This window comes from Salvelinus fontinalis, chromosome 24, assembly GCF_029448725.1.
Source record: "Salvelinus fontinalis isolate EN_2023a chromosome 24, ASM2944872v1, whole genome shotgun sequence".
Lineage (NCBI taxonomy): Eukaryota > Metazoa > Chordata > Actinopteri > Salmoniformes > Salmonidae > Salvelinus > Salvelinus fontinalis.
This window is the reverse complement of record NC_074688.1, coordinates 27,319,225-27,346,838: the sequence shown is the minus strand read 5'-3', so window position 1 is coordinate 27,346,838 and position 27,614 is coordinate 27,319,225. Positions and strand designations below refer to the sequence as shown.

The 27,614-nt window shown below is 44.7% G+C and overlaps 1 protein-coding gene and 1 non-coding gene across 2 annotated transcripts; both read left to right on the top strand.

The window, feature by feature from the left end:
- The first annotated feature begins 450 nt into the window (after positions 1 to 450).
- On the top strand, positions 451 to 27,381 carry LOC129822554 (pre-mRNA-processing-splicing factor 8). Its single transcript, XM_055880858.1, has 43 exons — positions 451 to 1,370; positions 2,005 to 2,125; positions 2,343 to 2,511; positions 7,732 to 7,896; positions 8,111 to 8,329; positions 8,660 to 8,872; positions 9,041 to 9,166; positions 9,310 to 9,415; positions 9,836 to 10,026; positions 10,320 to 10,439; positions 10,614 to 10,803; positions 11,179 to 11,298; positions 11,485 to 11,619; positions 11,831 to 11,960; positions 12,255 to 12,451; positions 12,792 to 12,998; positions 13,405 to 13,568; positions 13,707 to 13,833; positions 14,040 to 14,232; positions 14,450 to 14,637; positions 14,876 to 15,114; positions 15,308 to 15,454; positions 16,135 to 16,345; positions 16,583 to 16,699; positions 16,885 to 17,132; positions 17,413 to 17,592; positions 17,879 to 18,014; positions 18,173 to 18,342; positions 18,522 to 18,651; positions 18,765 to 18,911; positions 19,197 to 19,357; positions 19,603 to 19,794; positions 20,087 to 20,324; positions 20,587 to 20,715; positions 20,869 to 20,982; positions 21,228 to 21,401; positions 21,789 to 21,982; positions 22,240 to 22,479; positions 23,108 to 23,249; positions 23,562 to 23,702; positions 23,986 to 24,125; positions 24,496 to 24,698; positions 26,528 to 27,381. Exons 2-43 carry the CDS (start codon positions 2,017 to 2,019, stop codon positions 26,680 to 26,682), a joined length of 7,017 nt encoding a protein of 2,338 aa, XP_055736833.1. The 5' UTR covers positions 451 to 1,370; positions 2,005 to 2,016; the 3' UTR covers positions 26,683 to 27,381.
- On the top strand, positions 13,096 to 13,229 carry LOC129822691 (small nucleolar RNA U109). Its single transcript, XR_008754514.1, has one exon. It is a non-coding gene; the product is annotated as a small nucleolar RNA U109 (small nucleolar RNA).
- Positions 27,382 to 27,614: the final 233 nt, after the last annotated feature.

The following is a 27,614-nucleotide window of genomic DNA, read 5'->3' as shown; positions in this document are numbered from 1 at the left end:
GTTGGTCCAGGTATAACCCTTAGCATCCGGATTGAAATAACGCCAGGCATCCTCAACACGGAGATCCATGCATAATGTAATTATAATGTTACTATTTTGAGGGTTTTGACTCGTTCAAGGAGGAAAACGATCAGCAGATGCATCAGGTGTTTCATTAAAATCCCCTGAAATAATTAGAAAAGCCTCTGAGTATTTGTTGCTTAAATTCTGTACTTTTCTGGTAAATTGGGTAAAAAGGGTCTTATTTGGAGCATGTGAGTTATGTCCGTATACATTACAGATGATGAAAATAGCATTGTCAAGTTTAACAGTTACTATGACCCATCTGCCACTTTATTCGCCCTAAATATATTATTCTGAGCTTTGGTACACTCAGACGAGAGTGCTCTGAAATCGGAGTATATATAGCCAGACAGAATTTACGAAAGCACCCGGAAGTTTATTGAGAACGCACAAGGACTATACCACGTAGCTAAGCTAAAAATGACGGGAATAATCAAGTCAATAAACGTTGGGTAGTTAGTTAGATAGCCTATAGTTAATATACTGGCAAGTTTGATGTATAAGTAGCCAGCTAACGTTAGGTAACTTCAAAACATACCGATACATACTGCTATGTGGTTCGTAAGGACAGCGTAGCAAACAAATTGTCAGCCAACATTAGGTGTTCGGTAACTTAATTGAAAAGTCATTACTTTATTAAATTGCTCAACATTTTCTAAACATTTGTCATAATTAGTTAAAGCAATGAATTTGTATGCGCTCTCGTTGTTAATCGGCTGCATATTTTCCGCCATTCTCTTAAAATCTGAAAATGATGTGAAGCCACGCCCATTTCTGAACAATTGCATTATGGGCCCCAAAGTACGGAAATAGTGTTCTCTGCGTGTATACTTCATATTTTGGCGAATTTAGTACGACATCCGGGAAATTTTGGCATGCTAACTATATCCATGTTATGTTACTATGACCAACAAGCATACGATTTACTAAACCCAAGTCACAAATAGTACGGTTAGTATGAGTATCCGAACACAGCTATCCTGTCCAACTGACGAGACTTCCGTTTCTTCATCCGGGGACTTTGAATTAGTGCGCATGTCTTTTACGTTTGCGCATCTTCTTGCGTAGTCCCTTTGTTTGTGTTGGTCGAAATCCATCAAACAGCGTACGGGTTCGTGAATTCAAGCGAAGTACGCGCAACGTGCGGTGTCGTTCACACTGCATGCTTTGGACAGGAGGAAGGCTAATCAATACAATCGTGAAAAGCGGGGAAAAGTTCATTGAATTTTTACAGAGAGATGTTATAATCGTGTGCAAACCAAGGCTATTTTCAATACAAAGCAGTTATCCTGGACGTGGAGCAGGAGGTATGGTTTGGTAGACCCTCTGGTTGTGTAATTGAGCTGGTTAGCATTAGCAGACTAACGTTAGCTAGTACTTTCATTTTGGGCCTTCACATAAAAGTTGTCGCCCAACCAATAACAATTACTAACCAATTAGTTGTTTAAATCAGACCATAGGTTAGTATTTTGTTAATCTATTGGTGAAAAAGTTTGCACACTTTTTTTTATCTCCCCAATGTGTGTGCTAACGACGCACTTGAAATTGTACGCGTGCTACAACTAAGTGTTACAAAGCATTCGCACATTCAGTGGCTAGGATAATTTAGCTAGCCAGCGAACTAACGTTAGCTAGCTTTCCAGACTTTGCACTGCTAAAGATGTCACCTACTAACGTTAACTAACTAACATTAGGAAGAATTGGCAAAATAATTACTCCCACTGAGTTGTTTGTCGTTTATATTTATCAGAAAGCAGCAGCCATTGTTCACATGTTGGTAAATTGAAACATTTCGTGATGAATTTGGTTGGAGCACAATAAGCTGATGCGTTACTTGTTATTGACATGCATGGACTATGTACTTTGTTGGAAATACTAGTTAACTAATAATACATTATTCTAGTTTGCCCAATTTTTGTATTTTTGTATACATCTTTCAAGTTGTGAGTCGCCATGGCAGCTGCCTTCCCTTATAGAGGGGTACCTGGTGGAATGCCCCCAGGTATCCATCCCCCAGCCCAGGTTCCAGACTACATGTCTGAGGAAAAACTGCAAGAGAAAGGTGGGTTCAGCTCAATGGAGAACTTTTGATCCATTTGTTTTATCAAATGCACAGCTACTGGATTGGCTTCATGGAGCTGTCATCTACTAAACAGCATAACATTTCACTGCCCCTTTGGCTATGATTTCCATGGGGTTGTTATTCAATTCATAAAATGGAAAATTCCTTTGAATGAACATATAATATAACCATTATTGTTTTCTTCCCAATACGACAGCCAGAAAATGGCAGCAGTTGCAGGCGAAGCGCTACTCTGAGAAGAGGAAGTTTGGGTTTGTTGACGCCCAGAAGGAGGACATGCCACCTGAGCACGTCCGTAAGATCATCAGGGACCACGGTGACATGACCAACAGGAAGTTCCGTCACGACAAGAGGGTATACCTGGGGTAAGAAGCAACTTCCCATTGTCTCTATGGAACTCTAGTGATTTGGAGAAGAATTGGGAAAATTTTGTTAATGATACCCAGGGGTGAAAGTAAAGCGGTACGGTGTCCCGGGCAAAATAAATAATGTGATACGCAGTACGTATAAAACATGATCCTATCACAATAACGAAAACAAAATGGCAAGAAAACTAGGCTATTACACCACTACTTATCATTACTGCATGTCAGAGGCATGGAGAATTTAGCGAATGGACTTTAACTATACATTCATGAACATACTACCTCAATTGGGCCGACCAACCAGTGCTCCCGCGCATTGGCTAACCGGGCTATCTGCATTCTGTCCCACCACCCGCCAACCCCTCTTTTACGCTACTGCTACTTTCTGTTCATCATATATGCATAGTCACTTAAACCATATCTACATGTACATACTACCTCAATCAGCCTGACCAACCGGTGTCTGTATGTGGCCTCGCTACTGTATATAGCCTGTTTTTTTACTGTTTTATTCCTTTACTTACCTATTGTTCACCTAATACCTTTTTAAAACTATTGGTTAGAGCCTGTAAGTAAGCATTTCACTGTAAGGTCTACCTACACCTGTTGTATTTGGCGCACGTGACAAATAAACTTTGATTTGATTTGAATGGACCTGAAAACGGGTGGTATAGCCTATGGTTAGATGAGAACACTGACATTTTGCCAAGGTAGCAATGAGTGGCTGCATAAATTCTGGCCTAATTACAATCTCCACCTCTACGCAGACGACACCATTCTGTATACTTCCGGCCCTTCCGTGGACACTGCTATCTAACCTCCAAACGAGCTTCAATGCCATACAACACTCCTTCCGTGGCCTCCAACTGCTCTTAAACGCTAGTAAAACCAAATGCATGCTTTTCAACCGTTCGCTGCCTGCACCCGCACGCCCGACTAGCATCACCACCCTGGACGGTTCCGACCTAGAATATGTGGACATCTATAAGTACCTAGGTGTCTGGCTAGACTGCAAACTCTCCTTCCAGACTCATATCAAACATCTCCAATCCAAAATCAAATCTAGAGTCGGCTTTCTATTCCGCAACAAAGCCTCCTTCACTCACGCCGCCAAACTTACCCTAGTAAAACTGACTATCCTACCGATCCTCGACTTCGGCGATGTCATCTACAAAATAGCTTCCAATACTCTACTCAGCAAACTGGATGCAGTTTATCACAGTGCCATCCGTTTTGTTACTAAAGCACCTTATACGACCCACCACTGCGACCTGTATGCCCTAGTCGGCTGGCCCTCGCTACATGTTCGTCGTCAGACCCACTGGCTCCAGGTCATCTACAAGGCTATGCTAGGTAAAGTGCCGCCTTATCTCAGTTCACTGGTCACGATGGCTACACCCACCCGTAGCACGCGCTCCAGCAGGTGTATCTCACTGATCATCCCTAAAGCCAAAACCTCATTTGGACGCCTTTCCTTCCAGTTCTCTGCTGCCTGCGACTGGAACGAATTGCAAAAATCTCTGAAGTTGGAGACTTTTATCTCCCTCAACAACTTTAAAAATCTGCTATCCGAGCAGCTAACCGATCGCTGCAGCTGTACATAGTCCATCTGTAAACTACCCACCCAATTTACCTACCTCACCCCCCATACTGCTTTTATTTATTTACTTTTCTGCTCTTTTGCACACCAGTATCTCTTCTTGCACATGATCATCTGATGATTTATCACTCCAGTGTTAATCTGCTAAATTGTAATTACTCGATTTATTGCCTACCTCATGCCTTTTGCACACATTGTATATAGATTCTCTTTTTTTTCTACCATGTTATTGACTTGTTTATTGTTTACTCCATGTGTAACTCTGTGTTGTTGTCTGTTCACACTGCTATGCTTTATCTTGGCCAGGTCGCAGTTGCAAATGAGAACTTGTTCTCAACTAGCCTACCTGGTTAAATAAAGGTGAAATAAAATAAAAATAAAAAATCGCCAAATGTTACATTTTTGGGTGTTTTGTGTAGAGGTCGACCGATTATGATTTTTCAATGCCGATACCGATTATTTGAGGACAAAAAAGCCGATACCGATTAATCGGCCGATTTATTAAAAAATATATATATATCATACACACACACATTTTTGTAATAATGACAATTGCAACAATACTGAATGAACAATGAACACTTTTATTTTAACTTAATATAATACATAAATACACACACGCGCAGAGCTCTGAAGTGACAATGATAATGAAGAGTCTGCTTAGGAGACAAATACTCTCAACTGTTTGAATAAAAATAGAGTTTAAGTTACCTGTGATGAATGTTGAAAACAAAAACTTTAATTTCTATATGCAGGAAATCCTATTTTAATAATGGGCATGGTAAGAATTGACAACCAAAGTGCGAGTCATAATTCCCATGACATCTAGCAAAATCTGAAAAGCGGTTCCTTCATTTATTCTATAGGATATTTTTAGGTCACTTAAAATAAGGTCTGTGTTTCATGTAGGCTTACATCACCGTGCCAATTTTATAACTGTGTAGATATCCATAGAACAAGGTAACTCTGATCCATATTGGCTAAATATACGCAAAGATTTAAAAAAATGTAGAGTGGATTTATGAAAATATGTTGACAAACGTTACCTTATCCTAGTGAGATTTACACGGGTATCAAAACGTTGAGGCGGTTTAAGCCTGCATGAAACACAGACCTTATTTGAAGTAGATCAAGACATTCTCTATGGAAGACATGAACGGTAAGGAACCCCTTTCAAATTCAGCCGCAAGTTATTACAGGAATTATAACGCGTTAACAATTTCTCTCTAAACCATATACCTTTGACTAATCCGGAAACTATCACCTCGAAAAATACAGAACGGAATAAACGTTTTGTTTATCTAACGGGTGGCATCCATGAGTCTAAATATTCCTGTTACATTGCACAACCTTCAATGTTGTCATAATTACGTAAAGTTCTGGCAAATTAGTTCGCAAAGAGCCAGGCGGCCCAAACTGTTGCATACACCCTGACTCTGCGTTCAATTAACGCAAGAGAAATGACACAATTTCACCTGGTTAATATTGCCTGCTAACTTGGATTTCTTTTAGCTAAATATGCAGGTTTAAAAATATATACTTGTGTATTGATTTTAAGAAAGGCATTGATGTTTATGGTTAAGTACAAATTGGAGCAATGACAGTCATTGATTGTTTTTTATAAGATAAGTTTAATGCTAGCTAGCAACGTACCTTAGCTTACTGCATTCGCTAAAAGGCAGGCTCCTCGTGGAGTGCAATGTAACCAATGCAAGATTGTATTCCCCGAGCTGACAAGGTTAAAAATCTGTCGTTCTGCCTCGTTTCTAGGCCGCCATTGAAAATAAGAATGTGTTCTTAACTGACTTGCCTAGTTAAATAAAGATGAAATAAATGTGTAAAAAAAAATTTAAAAAAAATGGTAGATCGGCGCACAAAAATACCGATTTCCGATTGTTATGAAAACTTGAAATCGGCCATTCCAATTAATCGGTCGACCTCTAGTTTTGTGTGACATATGTCTCTTAACATTCACCATTGTTTGGAGGCTGGAAATATGTTGCGGGTGGATGAACATGCACGGGTAGCCTAGTAAAGGAGCCCTTTGAAGTGATTGTTTTGACAGAGGTCCCGTACAGGGAATACATTAATCTTACAGCTGATGAAATCTCACATTGTTTGTTTACCATTTTGAACCTTGTTTAGATGTTTAATTTCATGTGGAGAATACAATAGTGAAATCTGCAGTGAATATTTTATCAATTATTGCATGAGAGCACAAGCTGTTCTGGATGACTGTGATCTCGCTCTTCGTAGCCGATGTAAGACCTTTAAACATGTTAACATTCGCAAGACCGCGGGGCCAGACGGAATACCAGGATGCGTACTCAGAACATGCGCTGACCAGCTGGCAAGTGTCTTAACTGACATTTTCAACCTATCCTTGATCTGGTCTGTAATACCAACTTGTTTCAAGCAGACCTCTATACACCCCGTGCACATGAACGCGCCAAGGTAACCTGCACTCACATTTACAGCGATGAAATGCTTTGAAGCTATGGTCATGGCTCACATCAACACCATCAGAAACCCTGGACCCACTCCAATTCAGATACCGCCCCAACAGATCCACAGATGACGCAATCTCTATTGCACTCCACATTGCTCTCGCCCACCTGGACAAAAGGAATACCTATGTAAGAATGAGTTTTCGACTACAGCACAGGACCCTGGGAATGAATACCTCCCTCTGCAACTGGATCCTTGACTTCCTGATGGGCCGCCCCCAGGCAGTGAGGGTAGGCTACAGCACTTCCACCACGCTGACCATCAACACGTGTGCTTAGTCCTCTCCTGTTCTCCGAGTGGCCGTGCACAACTCCAACACCATCACGTTTGCTGACGACACGACTGCTCAACTTGAGCAAGACAAAGGAGCTGATCGTGGACTAGAGGGAATGGAAGGGCAAGCATGCCCACACCCACATCGGTTGTGCTTTAGTGGAGCGGGTCAAGAGCTTCAATTCCTCTGTGTTCACATCACTAAGGAATTAACATGGTCCACACACACCCACACAGTTGTGAAGAGGGCATGACAGCGGCTCTTTCCCTTTAGGAGGCTGAAAAGATTTGGCATGGGTTCTTAGATCCTCAGCTACCCCATTGAGAGCATCTTGACTAGCTGCATCACTGCTCAGTACGGCAACTGCAAGGCGCTACAGAGGGTGTTGAGTACAGCCATGTACATCACTGGGGCCAAGGTCACTGCCATCCAGGACTTCTACACCAGGCGGTGTCGGAGGATGCCCCCAAAAATGGTCAGTCTCCAGCCACCCAAGGCATAGACTGTTCTCTCTGCTACCACACAGCAAGCGGTGCCAGTGCAGCTGTGTCTAGAACCAACTGGACCCTGCATACACTCATACTTACACTGACATTCTAACACACACACAATATATGCGCACACATGCATACTGACGCCACACATAAGGAGAGGAAAGTAAGCATTTCACTGTTAGCCTATACCTATTGTTTACGAAGGTTTTGATAAAAAAATGTTTTGTGGTTTGCTAACCATGCCCCCGTCGTCATCTTTTCACCCATCTCCCAACACTCACACCACTTCCGCTCTGTCTCCACTAATCTTCCCATCTCTCCTTTTTGTGCGGTCTTCTCCACAGAGCCCTGAAGTACATGCCCCACGCGGTGCTGAAGCTACTGGAGAACATGCCCATGCCTTGGGAGCAGATCAGAGACGTGCCTGTCCTATACCACATCACTGGAGCCATCTCCTTCGTCAACGAGATCCCCTGGGTCATTGAGCCTGTTTACATCGCCCAGTGGGGGTGAGACGTACTAATGTTCTGTTCATGCATGTTTTTATTTCTGTTTTAGTGTAATTTTTAGAGTGAATGAACAATTGAGGACTGTTTATGGTTTGAAGCATGTCTAGTTTCCATAAAAGTCCTCTTTTGAATTGTTAGAAAGTAGAGTTAGCCATAGATGCCTCAAACCACCTCGATGATCCTTGTTCACTTGCTTGTTAAATTCTCTCCGTAGCGCCATGTGGATCATGATGCGTCGTGAGAAGAGGGACCGTCGTCACTTCAAGCGTATGCGTTTCCCTCCTTTTGACGATGAGGAACCTCCGCTGGACTACGCTGATAACATCCTGGACGTGGAGCCACTGGAGGCCATCCAGATGGAGCTGGATGCAGAAGAGGACTCCTCCGTGGCGGAGTGGCTCTACGAACACCAGCCCCTCAAGGACGCCAACAAGTGAGTGACAGCAAAACCTGTTTTGGTTTCTCTCTGGACAGTCCTGATGTGTAAAGGACACCTCCACACTGAGTTTCATTTTATTTTCAAATTACACAGTTTAAACTATTGCCTGGTGGTCATCAGAATATTATCACAGTGTACCAAAGACCTGAAACTTCTTAATGTAAGCCACAATATTTAAACACAAGTCTTGGTTGGTTTAGCACAAGTTCTGAGTAAGTTGAAATCAGTCAAATGTTCTTCAAGCTAAAACACGACTAGATTGGTTATCTATTTTCTTTTTGTCCTTGTATGAACCTGCCTTTCTCTCCTTCCCTTCAACTCCAGGTATGTGAACGGGACCACGTACAGGCGTTGGCAGTTCACCCTGCCCATGATGTCCACGCTGTACCGTCTGGCCAACCAGCTGCTGACAGACCTGGTGGACTACAACTATTTCTACCTGTTTGACCTGAAGGCCTTCTTCACCTCCAAGGCCCTCAACATGGCCATCCCCGGGGGACCTAAGTTTGAACCCCTAGTTAGGGACATCAACCTCCAGTAAGAGCTGTGGTATTTAGTCTGTTACCCCTTAGTGGAGACTCTTAAGTACATTACTGTACATTGCTGAATCACTCAAATAAATATTTTTAGTGCTGTCTAACTTGTGGTGGCTTTTGGGCATTACACTGGAAGTATCTGTTCCTAAACTCTCTTCTCCCATCTCAGAGATGAAGACTGGAATGAGTTCAACGACATCAACAAGATCATCATCAGACAGCCTATCAGGACAGAGTACAAGATTGCCTTCCCATACCTGTACAACAACCTTCCCCACCACGTTCACCTCACCTGGTGAGAAAGATGCCCTCTACTGACATTACTGTCTATCTCATACAGGCCCCAGAACATCCTCCTAGATTCCAGAAATGGAAACCAACTATTGACATGCACACATTTGGGTGATATGCCATCAATGCTAACTAGTGTTTCTGTAGGTACCACACTCCCAATGTGGTGTTCATCAAGACTGAGGATCCTGATTTGCCAGCGTTTTACTTTGACCCCCTGATCAACCCCATCTCCCACAGACACTCAGTCAAGGTATGTGTTGTTTTCAATGTACAGTACGTTATGCACTGCAAACAAATTGCCCTTCAGAGACAAATTCCTCTTGATTTGTAATGAACCCTGCCCAAGCAGCGCCTTTAACTCAGTCTAGCCTAGGGCACAGAAATGTTTTCTCAAATTGTATCTACCTAGCTAGTAGCCCTCCCACAAAGGCGCACTTGTATTGGTTTGCTTGCAAGTGCGTAACGACTGGAGGAAAAGTGAATTGAATGGTGGGTTACTGGCTGAACAGAACCTGTGCTGCAGTTGGTCCATCAGCATTCAAACACCTATTTTGAGATTGGAGGAGTCAACTAATAGCAGATACTTCTTTATTGCAGTGTAGTGTGCTCATGTTGTTGTTTTGTTGCCCCCCCCCCCCAACTTCTCTCACCCATACTCACACCCCTACAGAGTCAGGAGCCTCTGCCAGAGGATGACGAAGAGTTTGAGCTTCCAGAGTACGTGGAGCCCTTCCTGAAGGAGACGCCCCTCTACACAGACAACACAGCCAATGGAATCGCTCTGCTCTGGGCTCCACGCCCCTTCAACTTGCGCTCTGGGAGGACCAGGCGGGCCATCGACATCCCACTCATCAAGAACTGGTGAGGAAACACTCAAATAACATTATTTGGTAATGTTGATGTAGGATGGGAATTGATATTGCTGTGTAAATGTATTTATTGCCTTTTTTAAACCAGGTACGTCATTGGAAACCTTCTCTTTTACAATAAATACTCAGTAGCATGTCCTACATATAGCAGTCATCTTCAGTCATTACAGGTCTATCTGTGAACTCTCTTGTCTCTGCTGATATTGTAAACCTAATAAAGATGGCATGGTAATACTAAATGAAAATCTAATTAGTGAGTGTCTGCCTGACTGCCTCCCATGTCAGGTATCGTGAGCACTGCCCGGCCGGCCAGCCAGTGAAGGTGCGTGTGTCTTACCAGAAACTGCTCAAGTACTACGTACTCAACGCTCTCAAACACAGACCACCCAAGGCCCAGAAGAAGAGGTAAGCATCAGTGATGATTCTCAAGTTACTAAAAGAACCCTCCATTTTGTCAATGTTTGTTCGTAGATGTTTGATACGGAAAAATAACTGGCATTGACTATTTGCAGCACAATTTTGTGGAAGAAATATACCACAAGTACAACAATCTGACCAGCCTCTGTCCTCCCCTACCAGGTACTTGTTTCGTTCATTTAAAGCCACCAAGTTCTTCCAGTCGACTAAGCTGGACTGGGTGGAGGTGGGCCTGCAGGTGTGCAGACAGGGCTACAACATGCTCAACCTGCTCATCCACCGCAAGAACCTCAACTACCTGCACCTGGATTACAACTTCAACCTCAAGCCTGTCAAGACCCTCACCACAAAGGTAACCAGTCAAACTAGATGTCAACTGATGTAAGAGGGGCAAGACGGAGAGAAGTCCTGTCCAACCCCCGGCCGTACCGCAGCCCTTAGTTGTCTAAATTGCGTAACTAAATCCTAATTTGAGTAACACAATATTAACGGGTGCTTGTGACATGCTGCATTGCAAGCATGTTTTATCTAACCTGCAACGAGTTAACAGTTTAGTGGTGGTGTTGGCAAACTTTGTGGAAATTTGCAGATAGAAATGTAATGAATATAGTTGACATTATTCCACGTGTCAGAGGCATGTTTGTTCTACTTATCATATTTCTATCTAAATGCAGTCCATAACCTTGTGCCCTGCTGAATGCGCCTGGGGTGTCTGTCTTTTCTTCAGGAACGTAAGAAGTCCAGGTTCGGGAATGCCTTCCATCTGTGCAGAGAGGTGCTGCGTCTCAGCAAGCTGGTGGTGGACAGCCACGTGCAGTACAGACTGGGCAACGTGGATGCTTTCCAGGTCAGCAACACAGCACTTGAATAACATCAAAGCTCCAATAAAATCTTCCTTTATGTGGTGTTAAATAGCATGATTTTATTTTGGCTCACAATTGGAAGTACCTGTTAGAAATTGATTCAAACCTATTTCAATTTAAAGTCTTTCCTAATATGTATTGTTTCTCCCTACTTCCTCCTTGGTCTGTAGTTGTCAGACGGGCTGCAGTACATCTTTGCACACGTGGGCCAGCTGACTGGCATGTACCGCTACAAGTACAAGCTGATGAGACAGATCCGGATGTGCAAGGACCTCAAGCACCTCATCTACTACCGCTTCAATACTGTGAGTACTGAGTATACACCCACACACTTATATCCATGTCAATGGTCACACAAACATTACCTATGTTGTCGATTTTGTAAAGGAACAATTGTCTATTATTGCCAACATGTCTGAAACACCATTAAGTAACACATCTGCTCTGTAATGTATTGGTGTTTATATTGGGACACAAATAAAGGCTGAGTTTGTTGTTGTTTTGCTGTGTTCTCAGGGTCCAGTGGGTAAGGGTCCAGGTTGTGGGTTCTGGGCACCAGGATGGAGAGTGTGGCTGTTCTTTATGAGGGGCATCACCCCCCTGCTGGAGAGATGGCTGGGCAACCTGCTGGCCAGGCAGTTTGAAGGTAAGGCCTTTTAACTTCGCTTAATCATAAGTGATGTTAGAACTGTTTGTGATACTAATTATCACGAGGCACAATGGCCTATCAATGAACTACTTGCTTGCCCAGTTGCTTTTGAGCCCCTGAACAAATGTAAATATTTCGATAAGGGTGAGGAAAGGGAAAAAGCAGGACCATATGAACTGTGACGACAAGAAAACACAAATTAATTCACTGTGGATTGTGAGAAGCTCTCGTACTGATGGACTGATTGGGAACACCAGTCAATCAACCAATCGTGAATGTCCCCTTCAACAGGTCGTCACTCCAAGGGCGTGGCGAAGACTGTGACGAAGCAGCGTGTGGAGTCCCACTTTGACCTGGAGCTGCGTGCGGCCGTGATGCACGATATCCTGGACATGATGCCTGAGGGCATCAAACAGAACAAGGCCAGAACCATCCTGCAGCACCTCTCTGAGTCCTGGCGCTGCTGGAAGGCCAACATCCCCTGGAAGGTATGAGATTATAGAGATGAAAAGGGATGAGGAGGCAACATATAGGTGGAAAGGAATGTTGGGGCTTCATTCCAGGGTCTTGTGTGCTTGATTCTTACTGCCAAAAAGGTAGAGGCAGTTCAGGGAATGTTTGCTTTAAGAATATTTATTGGTGACATGTTATAGAAATATGATCTTTCATCAAACTCGGTTGTCTTCAGCAATTGCGATTTTGTAAGCAATAAACACAGCTTGTTTTCCTGAAAGGTACAACATTTGCCATTTACTGGAAGGTAGTTCATTTACACCTATCCAGTACTGGGACAGCTTTTGACACATCTAATCCATGTCCTCCCTCCAGGTCCCAGGCCTGCCCACACCCATCGAGAACATGATCCTACGCTACGTGAAGGCCAAAGCTGATTGGTGGACCAACACGGCCCACTACAACCGCGAGCGAATCAGGCGCGGCGCAACCGTGGACAAGACTGTGTGCAAAAAGAACCTGGGCAGACTGACCCGTCTGTACCTGAAGGCTGAGCAGGAGAGGCAGCACAATTACCTGAAGGTAATACAGCACACACTATGATCCTCATTTATGGCATGGAAGGCACTAGGTAAGTGCATAGCTGTTGCAACCATAGAGGTAGAACACATAGTTTTCTCTCTATGGTGCAACTACCTTCTCTGCTGTGAGGAGTGTAGACAATTCAGCCATGCAACAGCAAACCAGCAGAGTTAACAGGGCCACCAGTCTCTCAAGAACAGGCTGAGTCGGTAGTATAATACTCTGACACTTGTTTTTTAGTGTGTGTGTGTGTGTGTGTGTGTGTGTGTATATATATGGAATGTTTGTTTGTATTTTTCTATAATTTAATGGTACGGTTTATTTATTTGTACCAAAACTGGTAACTTGGTTCCTATGACTTCATATTGCCATATGCAGTGTATAATGTGTCAGCTGTGTCTCCCAGGATGGTCCATACATCACAGCAGAGGAGGCTGTGGCCATCTACACCACCACGGTCCACTGGCTGGAGAGCAGACGCTTCTCCCCCATCCCCTTCCCCCCACTGTCCTACAAACATGACACCAAACTGCTCATCCTGGCCCTGGAGAGGCTCAAAGAGGCCTACAGGTAACACACACCAACTCCCTGTAGCCTCCTGTTAGGGAACATGTACTGTAATAAGATGGCTTCAGATCCTTTCTGCTGAGGTATCTTATGTATTTGATCTTGCAGGGACTTGACCGTGTGGTTGTTTTCTCTTTCCAGTGTGAAGTCCAGGCTGAACCAGTCCCAGAGAGAGGAGTTGGGGCTGATAGAGCAGGCCTATGACAACCCTCACGAGGCCCTGTCCAGAATCAAACGGCACCTGCTCACACAGAGAGCCTTCAAAGAGGTTAGTCCCAGGACCAACTCTAAATACACACTGGGCTTTTTACATAAGTCACCCTCTAAATTTCATCCCATTTCGTCTAACTATATGGAGATGATTTGAACTTTCAGTTGACCAAGTTAACTGTCTTAAGACCCAAATCTATCTCGCTTCTATGAACTTAGCCACTCACCCATTCCACTCCAATCGCTCTCCTCCCCCCTCTCTAGGTGGGCATAGAGTTCATGGACCTGTACAGTCACCTGGTGCCTGTGTATGACGTGGAGCCCCTGGAGAAGATCACAGATGCCTACCTGGACCAGTACCTGTGGTATGAGGCTGACAAACGACGTCTCTTCCCCCCCTGGATCAAACCAGCTGACACAGAGCCTCCTCCACTCCTCGTCTACAAGTGGTGCCAAGGTGAGGACTAGGTTGGGTAGATTTTGAGTGTGTTTATAGTAGTTGTATTATTTATGTACTGTCTGTATTCACAGAGCCAATGCTGCCAATGCATATTATATAATAGCAAAAAGTATCTACACCCTCTGCAATCGTTTCTGTTTGACGCTTTCAATAATTCTATATCCATTCATGGTAGGATACAAATCAGACAATTTTCCCTATGTTTTGTAACCAGGCATCAACAACCTGCAGGATGTGTGGGAGACGATGGAGGGAGAGTGTAACGTGATGCTAGAGTCTCGCTATGAAAAGATGTATGAGAAAATAGATCTGACACTGCTCAACAGACTGCTGCGTCTCATCGTGGACCACAACATCGCTGACTACATGACTGCCAAGAACAACGTGGTCATCAACTACAAGGTGAGACCACCTTGCTATCTCGAAGAGGGGTTTGTTGTGCAGGGTTTGGATCAAATCAATTTAATTTGAGTCAATTCAGGAAGTAAACAGATTCAAATTTTCCTCATTCAAAAGCAATGACAAAGATATTATGCTTGTCTTTTTTGTCAGTTAAATGATGGCATTGTTTGATATTATACCTTTTACTTTTCCCTACTAACTGTTTAGTTGCTTATATATATCCTCCCTCCCATCCCAGGACATGAACCACACCAACTCGTACGGGATCATCCGTGGTCTGCAGTTTGCCTCGTTCATCGTGCAGTACTACGGCCTGGTCATGGACCTGTTGGTGCTGGGCCTCCACCGGGCCAGTGAGATGGCTGGACCCCCTCAAATGCCCAACGACTTCCTGTCCTTCCAGGATACAGCCACAGAGAGTGCTCACCCCATCCGCCTCTACTGCAGATACATTGACCGTATACATATCTTCTTCAGGTACAAAACAGTAACACAACACCTTAGATAGAAGTTAGTACTCCTTAACTGATGCTACATCAAATACCTGAGTAGGAGCAGAAGAGACACACACAAATTTTACTTGATGCAGACTAACGGCTTAGACTTATGCATGTAGGAATCTGTAGAAGCTCAGTGATTGACGTGTCCTGCTCTTTTCTCCTTTTTCCAGGTTCTCAGCTGATGAGGCAAGGGACCTGATCCAGAGGTACCTAACAGAGCACCCTGACCCCAACAATGAGAACATTGTGGGCTACAACAACAAGAAGTGCTGGCCCAGAGACGCCAGGATGAGACTGATGAAGCACGACGTCAACCTGTGAGTCGTAGCTGAGAAAATAATGCAGTACTCATGTGAGATGTACTGATGTGAGACCTGCACATTTTATTTTCCCTGCTTCACCAATGTTGGGATTCTGGTTAATTCAGCTTCAGAAGTCTGCATTGTCAGTTGAGCTCTGCAGAATCACTGCATTTTGGACTTATCTTTGTTTCCAAACTTTGAATATTATTTATCATTAGTTATGCTAGAGACATGAGGGGTGCTATAGTCTAGGGTCTATACCAGAAGTTAATGGGTATCTGAAGGAGGAATGGGTAGTGCAATTAAGCTTGGAATGTACTGAGTGTAGGGGAAACGATCACATGTGACAAGGGGAGAGAGCCGGGGTTTAGTGATGAAGGGGGTCACATTAAGGGAGAAGGAACACTATTACCCGTATCACTTAATTTCCTGCCTAGCAATAAAGATGCAATGTTTAGCAAGAAGGAGGAGACTCCACCCCAAATTGGGGTGTACATATACCACCATTGGTAGAACCACGTCTTGGTCTGTTCAGCTGTTCCATCCTTTGGGATGAATAAACTTGGTATAAGCTTTCATAGTGTCCGAGTTCTTACTGATATTTAGAACCTAACACCAGCAACTTGAATGGGAGGCACAGCGATACTCATATCTTGTGAAATAATAGTTGTCCCTCCCTCTCTGTAACCGCCCAGGGGTCGTGCTGTGTTCTGGGACATTAAGAACCGCCTGCCTCGGTCTGTAACCACGGTCCAATGGGAGAACAGCTTTGTGTCCGTCTACAGCAAAGATAACCCTAACCTGCTCTTCAACATGTGTGGCTTCGAGTGCCGCATCCTGCCCAAGTGTCGCACCAGCTACGAGGAGTTCACCCACAAGGACGGAGTCTGGAACCTGCAGAACGAGGTGAGAGGTGAAACAGAGGGATGAAGGATGGAGAGAGAAGGGCTGGAGGAAGAGGGATGTTACCTGGTTAAAACCAGTTGACCCCGTCCTGCATCTCCATGGTGATACAGTGGTGTGCTAAATGATCATAGCAGCTGCCACCAGATAGTCAGACCTTCATCACTGTGGCTGACTGGAACTGCTACGCTGTTGTCCCTTGTACTAAGACAAGGCTGTTCTTGCTGTGTGTGTGTGTAGGTGACCAAAGAGCGTACTGCCCAGTGTTTCCTGCGTGTGGATGATGAGTCCATGCAGCGGTTCCACAACAGAGTCAGACAGATCCTCATGGCCTCAGGATCCACCACCTTCACCAAGGTAAACAACTCCTTTACAAAACATCACTGTTTCTTTCTTCACTGAGATTCTGTAATTTTATATAAAGTATACCAACTAAAGAAATCTATTATCAAAATGAAATTCATCTTTAGTTGGGTTTTTAACTGTAGTTATGAGAACCGTACTAATGTTGAAATACATTACCGCCCCCAATCTCTCCTCAGATTGTGAACAAGTGGAACACGGCTCTGATAGGGCTGATGACGTACTTCCGTGAGGCGGTGGTCAACACCCAGGAGCTGCTGGACCTGCTGGTGAAATGTGAGAACAAGATCCAGACCCGTATCAAGATCGGTCTCAACTCCAAGATGCCCAGTCGCTTCCCCCCTGTGGTCTTCTACACCCCCAAGGAGCTGGGAGGGCTGGGCATGCTGTCCATGGGACACGTCCTCATCCCACAGTCCGATCTGAGGTAAGCGCAAAATGCAGAATATGTGGAAGCTAGGGCCATAGATGTTCCTGTATGAGGTTAACAAAGTCTACTTACTGCAAACTTAGAGAACATGGTATTGATAGAAATGTGAGCTGGATAATGATATGACATTCCTAGTTGACTAATGAAGATAGACCTGGTTGCATTACTGCCTCTTTGAAATGTAGTTATTACATATTAATACATGTTTTAAATTACGAGTTAGAGGGAAGTTTTCCTTCCTGCCACTAACCCATCTTGTCCTGCCGCTCTCCCTCAGGTGGTCGAAGCAGACTGACGTTGGCATCACTCATTTCCGGTCCGGTATGAGCCACGAGGAGGACCAGCTGATTCCTAACCTGTACCGCTACATCCAGCCCTGGGAGAGTGAGTTCATCGACTCCCAGAGAGTCTGGGCAGAGTACGCCCTGAAGAGACAGGAGGCTATCGCACAGAACAGGTACTGAACACCTACACAGGCAAGACAGTTGCTCTATCTCAACTCCTGGTCCCCATGTAGGCTGGATTTTAAGCTCCACTTGGCGTTTTTAATCACACATTGCACGGATGGTTCCACTTGGAGATGTTGATGCATGCCAGAATGTATAACTCAACATTTTAGAGGTTTTGCTAAGGAGAAGACTTTTTGAAGTGTAAACCTTCGCTCCATAGTCTGTAACCCGATGGTCATATGGTTCAGAGGTTTAGTACTATGAGAGTTGATAGATGTCTTGTGTTCCTGTCAGGCGTCTGACCCTGGAGGACTTAGAGGACTCTTGGGACAGAGGTATCCCCCGTATCAACACCCTGTTCCAGAAGGACAGACACACGCTGGCCTACGACAAGGGCTGGAGGGTCCGCACTGACTTCAAACAGTACCAGGTAAGACAGGAACCAGGTAATACTCTAATGAAAGTTAACCAATTAAATTCTGGTAAAAGCCTTCAGCGTATGTCCAGACATTAATGTGATGCTCTTTCTCATTGTGTCCTAGGTTGTGAAGGAGAACATAAACTCTGTTCTGTCTGATTGTCCTGTAGGTTCTGAAGCAGAACCCGTTCTGGTGGACCCACCAGCGTCACGACGGGAAGTTGTGGAACCTTAACAACTACAGGACAGACATGATCCAGGCTCTGGGAGGGGTGGAGGGCATCCTGGAACACACGCTCTTCAAAGGAACCTACTTCCCCACCTGGGAGGGTCTCTTCTGGTCAGTACCACACACTCATTCACTACGTGACGTAGGCTGTTATTGTTGCATGTTTGTGTGTGCGCATTTTCTAACGTATGTATGTTATGCATGCTCAGACATGTATTGCAGTATAACATAATGTAGATGTGAGGGGTTTTACCTAGCTAACCTCCAGCCTCATCTCCACTTCACCACAGGGAGAAGGCCAGTGGCTTTGAGGAGTCCATGAAGTGGAAGAAGCTGACCAACGCCCAGAGATCTGGTTTGAACCAGATCCCCAACCGTCGCTTCACCCTCTGGTGGTCCCCCACCATCAACAGGGCCAACGTGAGTACCTGACTACACACACGCACACCCACACGGATGCATTTCCCAGATTTGTTTTGTTAATTATATTGTCACTCTTAACTTACAATCATGCTCTGTTCTGTCCTCTCTAGGTGTACGTGGGTTTCCAGGTCCAGCTGGATCTGACCGGGATCTTCATGCACGGAAAGATCCCCACCTTGAAAATCTCCCTCATCCAGATCTTCAGGGCTCACTTGTGGCAGAAGATCCACGAGAGCGTCGTCATGGATCTCTGTCAGGTACATCACTAAGAAACCTTTTATCTCCAGCTTGATGTATTTGGTTCAATCAGGGATCACAGGAAGCCGGATGATCTTGAGACATGGCTGTAGACTCCAATGATACGTTTGTGTACCTTTCCCATCAATGCCTCTCCAGACAGCAATAACTTGCAAAACCCAAATAAATGTCACTGCATTTTATTAAGGACATTCTCTACCAACTTCACAAAAAAAGTGTTTGAAAAGTACATTTTTATCATATGAAACTTTTCCAAAAAATCCGTTTCCTCTGTGTGTATGTAGGTGTTTGACCAGGAGCTGGATGCCTTGGAGATCGAGACAGTGCAGAAAGAGACCATTCACCCCAGGAAGTCCTACAAGATGAACTCTTCCTGCGCCGACATACTACTCTTCGCCTCCTACAAGTGGAACGTCTCACGCCCCTCGCTGCTCGCTGACTCAAAGTACGGCGCTACAGTTTTTTAAACCTTATTCCAGGTTAACACTGAAGCTGTTTCTTGGTTGGTTGGATATGAGCGATGTTTTGCGGGTATCCATTTTAATGTGCCATCTCAAAATGGAAACGGCTTCCAAACTTCCATGACATAATAGATCCAAGTTTGACAAGAAGCCAAGTTATTCTTGCCATTTATATAGACCTTATTTCTGTCTTAGTACTAATTAATCCTTGACCTCTCTCCCTCTTCAGGGACGTGATGGACAGCACCACCACCCAGAAGTACTGGATTGACATACAGCTTCGCTGGGGAGACTACGACTCTCACGACATTGAGCGCTACGCCAGAGCCAAGTTCCTGGACTACACCACAGACAACATGAGCATCTACCCCTCCCCCACCGGGGTGCTCATCGCCATCGACCTGGCCTACAACCTCCACAGGTTAGCATAGCTACGCTAGCATTTCTGCTAATGTCTGCATGATAAGTAATGGATACATTTGCTAGCCTGTAGACATGAGTTCTAGCATTACCACTAATGTCCACATGATAAGTGATGGGAAATGTTGTTAGCGTAGCTAGTAGTCTTGTATCGTTGTCAACAGTTGCACTCTCACACAGGTGAACTCAAGGTTGTTACCGAACACTTGTTTGTTTATGTCTATTACGTGACATAGGAACTCACCAGCCACCCTCTTTCTTTCTCCCTCCCTACCTCTCTCCCTTCTCTCCAGTGGGTATGGTAACTGGTTCCCGGGAGGCAAGCCCCTGATCCAGCAGGCCATGGCTAAGATCATGAAGGCCAACCCTGCTCTGTACGTCCTGAGGGAGCGCATCCGTAAGGGACTGCAACTCTACTCCTCAGAGCCCACTGAGCCCTACCTGTCCTCCCAGAACTACGGAGAGCTCTTCTCCAATCAGATCATCTGGTTTGTGGACGACACTAACGTCTACCGGGTCACCATCCACAAGGTGGGTGAGGAGTCTGGGGCGGAATTAGAATTTAGAATTATTAGAGAACAGACGTTCTGCAATTCATGTAAACGTTCTAGGGCTTCTAATTTTATTGGTTGGATTCTCTGGCACAGCAGTGTACCTCTAGAATAGTTTTTAATGTAACATTTTCAGACAATGAAACATTTATGAAAATATATACTGTTAGGCAACTAGTCTCAGAGGATGTTAAACACTGTCTATCTTCAGTCATGTAAATACTCCTGCTCTGTCCTTGCAGACGTTTGAGGGTAACTTGACCACCAAGCCCATCAACGGAGCCATCTTCATCTTCAACCCCAGGACAGGCCAGCTCTTCCTCAAGATCATCCACACCTCTGTGTGGGCCGGACAGAAACGTCTGGGACAGGTACGTCTTCAAATGAAAAATACCTTTTACTCTCTTTAGCAATGCACAGGGCAATCAGACTCTGGAAAGGAGAAAAACAAAAATGCATGGAAGACTAGTTATGCTCAATGTCCTCACCTTTTTCTTTCCTCCTCTTCACTCTTCCTTTTATAGCTGGCGAAGTGGAAGACAGCTGAGGAGGTGGCTGCTCTGATTCGTTCCCTTCCTGTGGAGGAGCAGCCCAAACAGATCATTGTCACCAGGAAGGGCATGCTGGACCCCCTCGAGGTGATACCCCATACCTCAATCACATCGATTGATTACACTTCACACTGCACCTCATTGATATAGACATAGCATTTAATGTGCCCAATTTACACATCAGTACTTGACTGAGATGATAAATATTTTGACTATCACGCGTGATACACTGTGATACATTTTGATATGGTTGAGATTATTGAAAAACTGAGATTAGCAATTACAATCTCTTTACAACCTAACATTTTATTTTTATCCCTTTCTCCTCCCAGGTCCACTTGCTGGATTTCCCCAACATTGTGATCAAGGGCTCTGAGCTGCAGCTGCCCTTCCAGGCCTGTCTGAAGGTGGAGAAGTTTGGAGACCTAATCCTGAAGGCCACCGAGCCTCAGATGGTCCTGTTCAACCTGTACGACGACTGGCTCAAGACCATTTCCTCCTACACCGTTAGTCTACTTCCTACTCTTTTTGTACAAGAATGAGACTTAAGCAAGATGGTGGAGATATTAGACTGACTGGTTCAAGGCACTCTCCTCCCGCATCGTGAGTGGCTGTTCACTTCCTGTGACCGATAAATCTAGAATGAGACTAAAAAGGATTCAACAGCGATTTATGCCAAATCTAGCCGATGGGGGTCAATGTTTATAAAAAAATATATATATATAAAGTGTTAAGTATACATAGAAGCCTGCTAACTGAAGAATGATGCCATAAATATCAACAATGTCTAGTCCTGTTTCTCATTCTAGAAGCTCTTCTGGAGTGCAAAACTTTTATTGGGCAAGCCGTTTCTGTTTAACCAGTGTCTGTGTGGCTCTGTTTCCTGTCTCTAGGCGTTCTCCCGTCTCATTCTGATCCTAAGGGCGCTCCATGTGAACAACGACCGTGCCAAGGTGATCCTGAAGCCGGATAAGACCACCATCACAGAGCCTCACCACATCTGGCCCACGCTGACCGATGAAGAGTGGATCAAGGTGGAGGTGCAGCTCAAAGACCTCATCCTGGCCGACTATGGAAAGAAGAACAAGTGAGTGGCTATAATGTCTGTGGTGGCCTTTGTAAAGCTGTCATGAAGCTTCACAACGCTGTCATATGTATATTAACTTCCATTTGCTATTATGAGAGTTCACAACAGCTAAAATAAAAAATTCTAACCATCTCAATAAGCTATTGCAAAAATGTTTATGGAATCTAGTAACATCTAGGGTACCCTCTACAAGCGAGCATGCATTTCAATCCCAAATCTCCCTCAACCATATCTGACCTCGACTCTGAACTCTCCAGTGTGAACGTGGCGTCTCTGACCCAGTCTGAGATCCGTGACATCATCCTGGGCATGGAGATCTCTGCTCCGTCCCAGCAGCGCCAGCAGATTGCTGAGATTGAGAAGCAGACCAAGGAGCAGTCCCAGCTCACTGCCACTCAGACACGCACAGTCAACAAACACGGAGACGAGATCATCACCTCAACAACCTCAAACTACGAGACACAGACCTTCTCCTCCAAGACAGAATGGAGAGTCAGGTATGTAGGGGGGAGACACCTTTTTTGGTACCCTTCCCCAGGTCTTTTCCTCGACACAATCCTGTCTCGGAGCTCTACCGGCAATTCCTTCAACCTCATGGCTTGGTTTTGCTCTGACATGCACTGTCAACTGTGTGACCTTTTATATAGACATTATATAGACATTTTATATAGACAAATCATGTCCAATCAATTGAATTTACTGCAGGTGGACTCTAATCAAGTTGTAGAAACATCTCAAGGATGATCAGTGGAAACAATGTCTCAGCAAAGGGTCTGAATACTTATGTAAATAATGCATTTCTGTTTTTTATTTTATTTGCCAAAAATTCTAAACCTATGTTCACTTTGTAATTATGGGGAATTGTGTGTAGATTGAGAAAGAAAAAAATCTATTTTAGAATAAGGCTGTAATGTAACAATGTCAAGGGGTCTGAATACTTTACGAATGCACAGTATATCCTTCCAATCACCCTTGGTGCTGACAAAGGAATGTAATAAACTTTCTTGGAGCTTTTTGATTGTTATATTATAGTTATTCCTCCAAGCAGGAGTTGTGAAATCAAGGCCATAGCTTCGGAAGTGAATGAAGCGCCAATAATGGCTCTTTGATAACTTCCTCCTGCAGGGCCATCTCTGCTGCCAACCTGCACCTGAGGACCAACCACATCTACGTGTCGTCTGATGACATCAAGGAGACGGGCTACACCTACATCCTGCCCAAGAACGTCCTCAAGAAGTTCATCTGCATCTCAGACTTGCGAGCCCAGGTCAGTACCGCAGCCTACTGTTTATCCTGTTTGCATCACCGTAAACCTCTCCTAGTTATCTCTTTGCTTGTGACCCTTGTTGTGGTAAAATGCCTACTATGATGCTAAAACAGTCAAATCACTCTACCTTCATCTCTTTGTACATCTCTTTAGATATTATTGTAATCCTCTTTATATATGAATGAAGTGCTTAACTGCTTATATAGCTAGATCAGGATTATTTGGTACCCTCAATCATATCTATTGTATAGTTTTTATATATCGGTCAGTCTGAATGTGTGTTGCTGGCGTGTGCATCCCCTCGGTCTCCAGATTGCAGGTTACCTGTACGGCACCAGTCCCCCTGACAACCCCCAGGTGAAGGAGATCAGGTGTATCGTCATGGTACCCCAGTGGGGAACGCATCAGACCGTCCACCTACCCAATCAGCTGCCAGGACACGAGTACCTCAAGGTACAGAATTAGGGGATACCATACACACACTCACACACATGCTCAGATACAAGCATATAACATGATTTGATGGCATGCTGTTTACTGGATCACGTCTCATTATGTGGAAGTGATTAACCATGAACCATGGCTCATTTTCCTTGTCTTTATGTTTTTGAGGCTCATACCAAGTGTGCCATAGCCTTTGAAATTGGAAGTGTTCAGTTCCTGATCAGGGCAGAACACACACGCACTCCTGCTTCCCCTGTGTCTCACGTCCTCTCTACCCCATCTCCGCCTACAGGAGATGGAGCCCCTGGGTTGGATCCACACCCAGCCCAACGAGTCTCCCCAACTCTCCCCCCAGGACGTCACCAGCCACGCCAAGATCATGGCTGACAACCCCGCCTGGGATGGAGAGAAGACCATCATCATCACCTGCAGGTAGGACAGATACTGTTGTACTTGCTTTTTATTAACTCTTATCAGCAGTGAGTCTACATATAGTAGCTAATTTGAAAACGGTTTTACTTCATGACAGACCAGGCCAGCCCGGTTATAGAGGGCTTTATTGAATGTTGGTTGGATTGACCGACTTGGTTTAAACCCAGACTGTCTACTCGTCACTAGACTGGGTTAGCCTGAACTAAGGCCTTCAGGTCTCGTCAAGGTTATTCATCGTCCCAACCACCCCAGCTACATTTGTAAACATTGATTAACTCCACCTATACATGCATCACTCTTCTTCTTAACATTCAAGTTGCATCATGTACATCAACGCTAACTACCGTATAACATCTTTATTCATTTCCAGTTTCACTCCCGGCTCCTGCACTCTGACGGCCTACAAGCTGACTCCCAGTGGGTACGAGTGGGGCAGACAGAACACAGACAAGGGCAACAACCCCAAGGGCTACCTGCCCTCCCACTATGAGAGGGTTCAGATGCTTCTGTCTGATCGCTTCCTGGGCTTCTTCATGGTGCCTGGACAGGTCTCCTGGAACTACAACTTCATGGGTGAGTAGTGCATAGAACCCGGGATTTCGTAGACACAGATTAAACCTATTCCTAGATTGAAAAAGCATGCTAAATGGAAAGTCTTGTATAATGGCTATCAGTGTCTTCAAATCTTAGTGTATTTGAAACAATGAAATTCAACATTTATTTATTTATTTTACCGTTATTTTACCAGGTAAGTTGACTGAGAACACGTTTTCATTTGCAGCAACGACCTGGGAAATAGTTACAGGGGAGAGGAGGGGGATGAATGAGCCAATTGTAAACTGGGGATTATTAGGTGACCATGATGGTTTGAGGGCCAGATTGGGAATTTAGCCAGGACACCGGGGTTAACACCCCATCTCTTACGATAAGTGCCATGGGATCTTTAATGAACTCAGAGAGTCAGGACACCCGTTTAACGTCCCATCCGAAAGACGGCACCCTACACAGGGCAGTGTCCCCAATCACTGCCCTGGGGCATTGGGATATTTTTTTTTAGACCAGAGGAAAGAGTGCCTCCTACTGGCCCTCCAACACCACTTCCAGCAGCATCTGGTCTCCCATCCAGGGACTGACCAGGACCAACCCTGCTTAGCTTCAGAAGCAAGCCAGCAGTGGTATGCAGGGTGGTATGCTGCTGACATCTGTGTAACATATCAGGGAAATAAGCATTTTCCAACCACATGCTTGCAGTGTTTGATTATCAACATGCTATCGGTATGTGGACACCTGCTCGTCGAACATCTTATTCCAAAATCATAGGCATTAATACGGAGTTGGTCCCCCCCCCCCTTGTTGCTATAACAGCCTTCACTCTTCTGGGAAGGCTTTCCACTAGCTGTTGGAACATTGCTGGGGGGACTTGCTTCCATTCTGCCATGAGCATTAGTGAGGTCAGGCTGTTGGGTGATTAGGCCTGGCTCGCAGTCTGCGTTCCAATTTATCCCAAAGTTGTTGGATGGGATTGAGGTCAGGGCTCTGTGCAGGCGAGTCAAGTTCTTCCACACCGATCTCGACAAACCATTTCTTTATGGACCTTCTAGAATTGTCTAGAATGTCATTGTATGCTGTAGCATTAAGATTTCCCTTCACTGGAACTAAGGGGCCTAGCCCCAACCATGATAAGAGCACCAGACCATTATTCATCCTCCACCGAACTTTACAGTTGGCACAATGCATTGGGGCAGATCGCGTTCTCCTGTGATCGGTCAAACACTGATTTGTCCCTGTCAGACTGCCAGATGGTGAAGCGTGATTCATCACTCCAGAGAACGCGTTCCATTGCTCCAGAGTCCAATGTTGGCGAGCTTTACTCTACTCCAGGCAACACTTGGCATTGCACATGGTGGACTTAAGCTTGTGTGCGGCTGCTCGGCCATGGAAACCCATTTCATGAAGCTCTCCACTAACAGTTACTGTGCTGACGTTGCTTCCAGAGGCAGTTTGGAACTCGGTAGTGAGTGTTGCAAACGAGGACATACGATTTTTACACGCTTCAGCGGTCCTGTTTGGTGAGCTTGTGTGGCCTACCACTTTGTAGCTGAGCCGTTGTTGCTCATAGACGTTTCCACTTCACAATAACAGCACTTACAGTTGACTGGTGCAGCTCTAGCAGGGCAGAAATGTGATGAACTGGCTTGTTGGAAAGGTGGCATCCTATGGCGGTGCCACTTTGAAAGTCACTGAGTTCTTCAGTAAGGCCAATGTTTGTCTTTACTCAATGTTATACACCTGTCAGCAACGAGTGTTGCTGAAATAGCCGAATCCACTAATTTAAAGAGGTGTCCACATACTTCTGGCAATGTAGTACATCTCAATAATACATCCCACTCTTCCTCTTTCAGGTGTTCGCCACGACCCCAACATGAAGTATGACCTGCAGCTGTCCAACCCCAAGGAGTTCTACCACGAGGTCCATCGGCCCTCTCACTTCCTCAACTTCGCCTCCCTGCAGGAGGGAGAGATCTACAACGCAGACAGAGAGGACATGTACGGTTGAGACTGGCACTCTGCTCAGAGATGAGAGGATTACCCCTCCATTGTAGATATTCTATGGTATGGACTTCCTTATGTGGCCCTGTCTAGTACAGTCAGACATATCATTTGACCCAGCCAGCCATGAAGTTATGAATAACTACTGCTCCATGAAAGAAGGAAATGAGGTACAGCAATGGCGATCTCACAAGTGTGTGATCTCCATAGCTGTGATGGACTGAGTGTACCAACTGATAGGGATGACCTGAAGATATTGGGGAATTTGTATGTAAGCCTAGTACCACCTTTTTAGGACACAATGTGTATGTTTTCTGCAAAATAATGTTTGTTCCATTTGGTTGCCCTCTCCCCTCTGATCTCTCCAATAAGGCATGTGAATTCTACTGCGTTTCATTTATGGCTTTCCTTTTGACACAAAATGGCTTTCCTTTTGACACGCTGCGACTGTAATGGTATTTGTGTTTGTCTTCAGTCTGTAGTAGTTGATATAGCTGTAAGATTCATTTTTCTGTGGGATTTCTTTAAATGGGTAGTTAATCATATTCATAATGCTAATTTTTTTTCTCCCATAGAAACTGAAATGTGACAATGGAATTGATATGTACTGTTGTTTATGCAAGCAGTCTCTTACCCACTTGCTATGTTGTGCATTCATTGTGGACACTTAGTTTGGGTTTAAATAAAGATCAACATTTTATAAGTATTTGCCCTTGTTTGGTTGTCTGTCAGTTTTTGTGTGTGAGTGCAGTTATCATGTATTTTGTGAATAGCACTGTCTTATAGCAAGGACACACCAGGGATACTGACTGCTGTGGTGCTTAGCATGATGTCTGCAGTCAAACTTACTGGTGGTGGCTGAGCTGGAAGAGTTGGGACTCATGGGACAGGGTGCAAACTGGCCAAAGACTGATAACCTTATTTTCGATGACTAAGAAT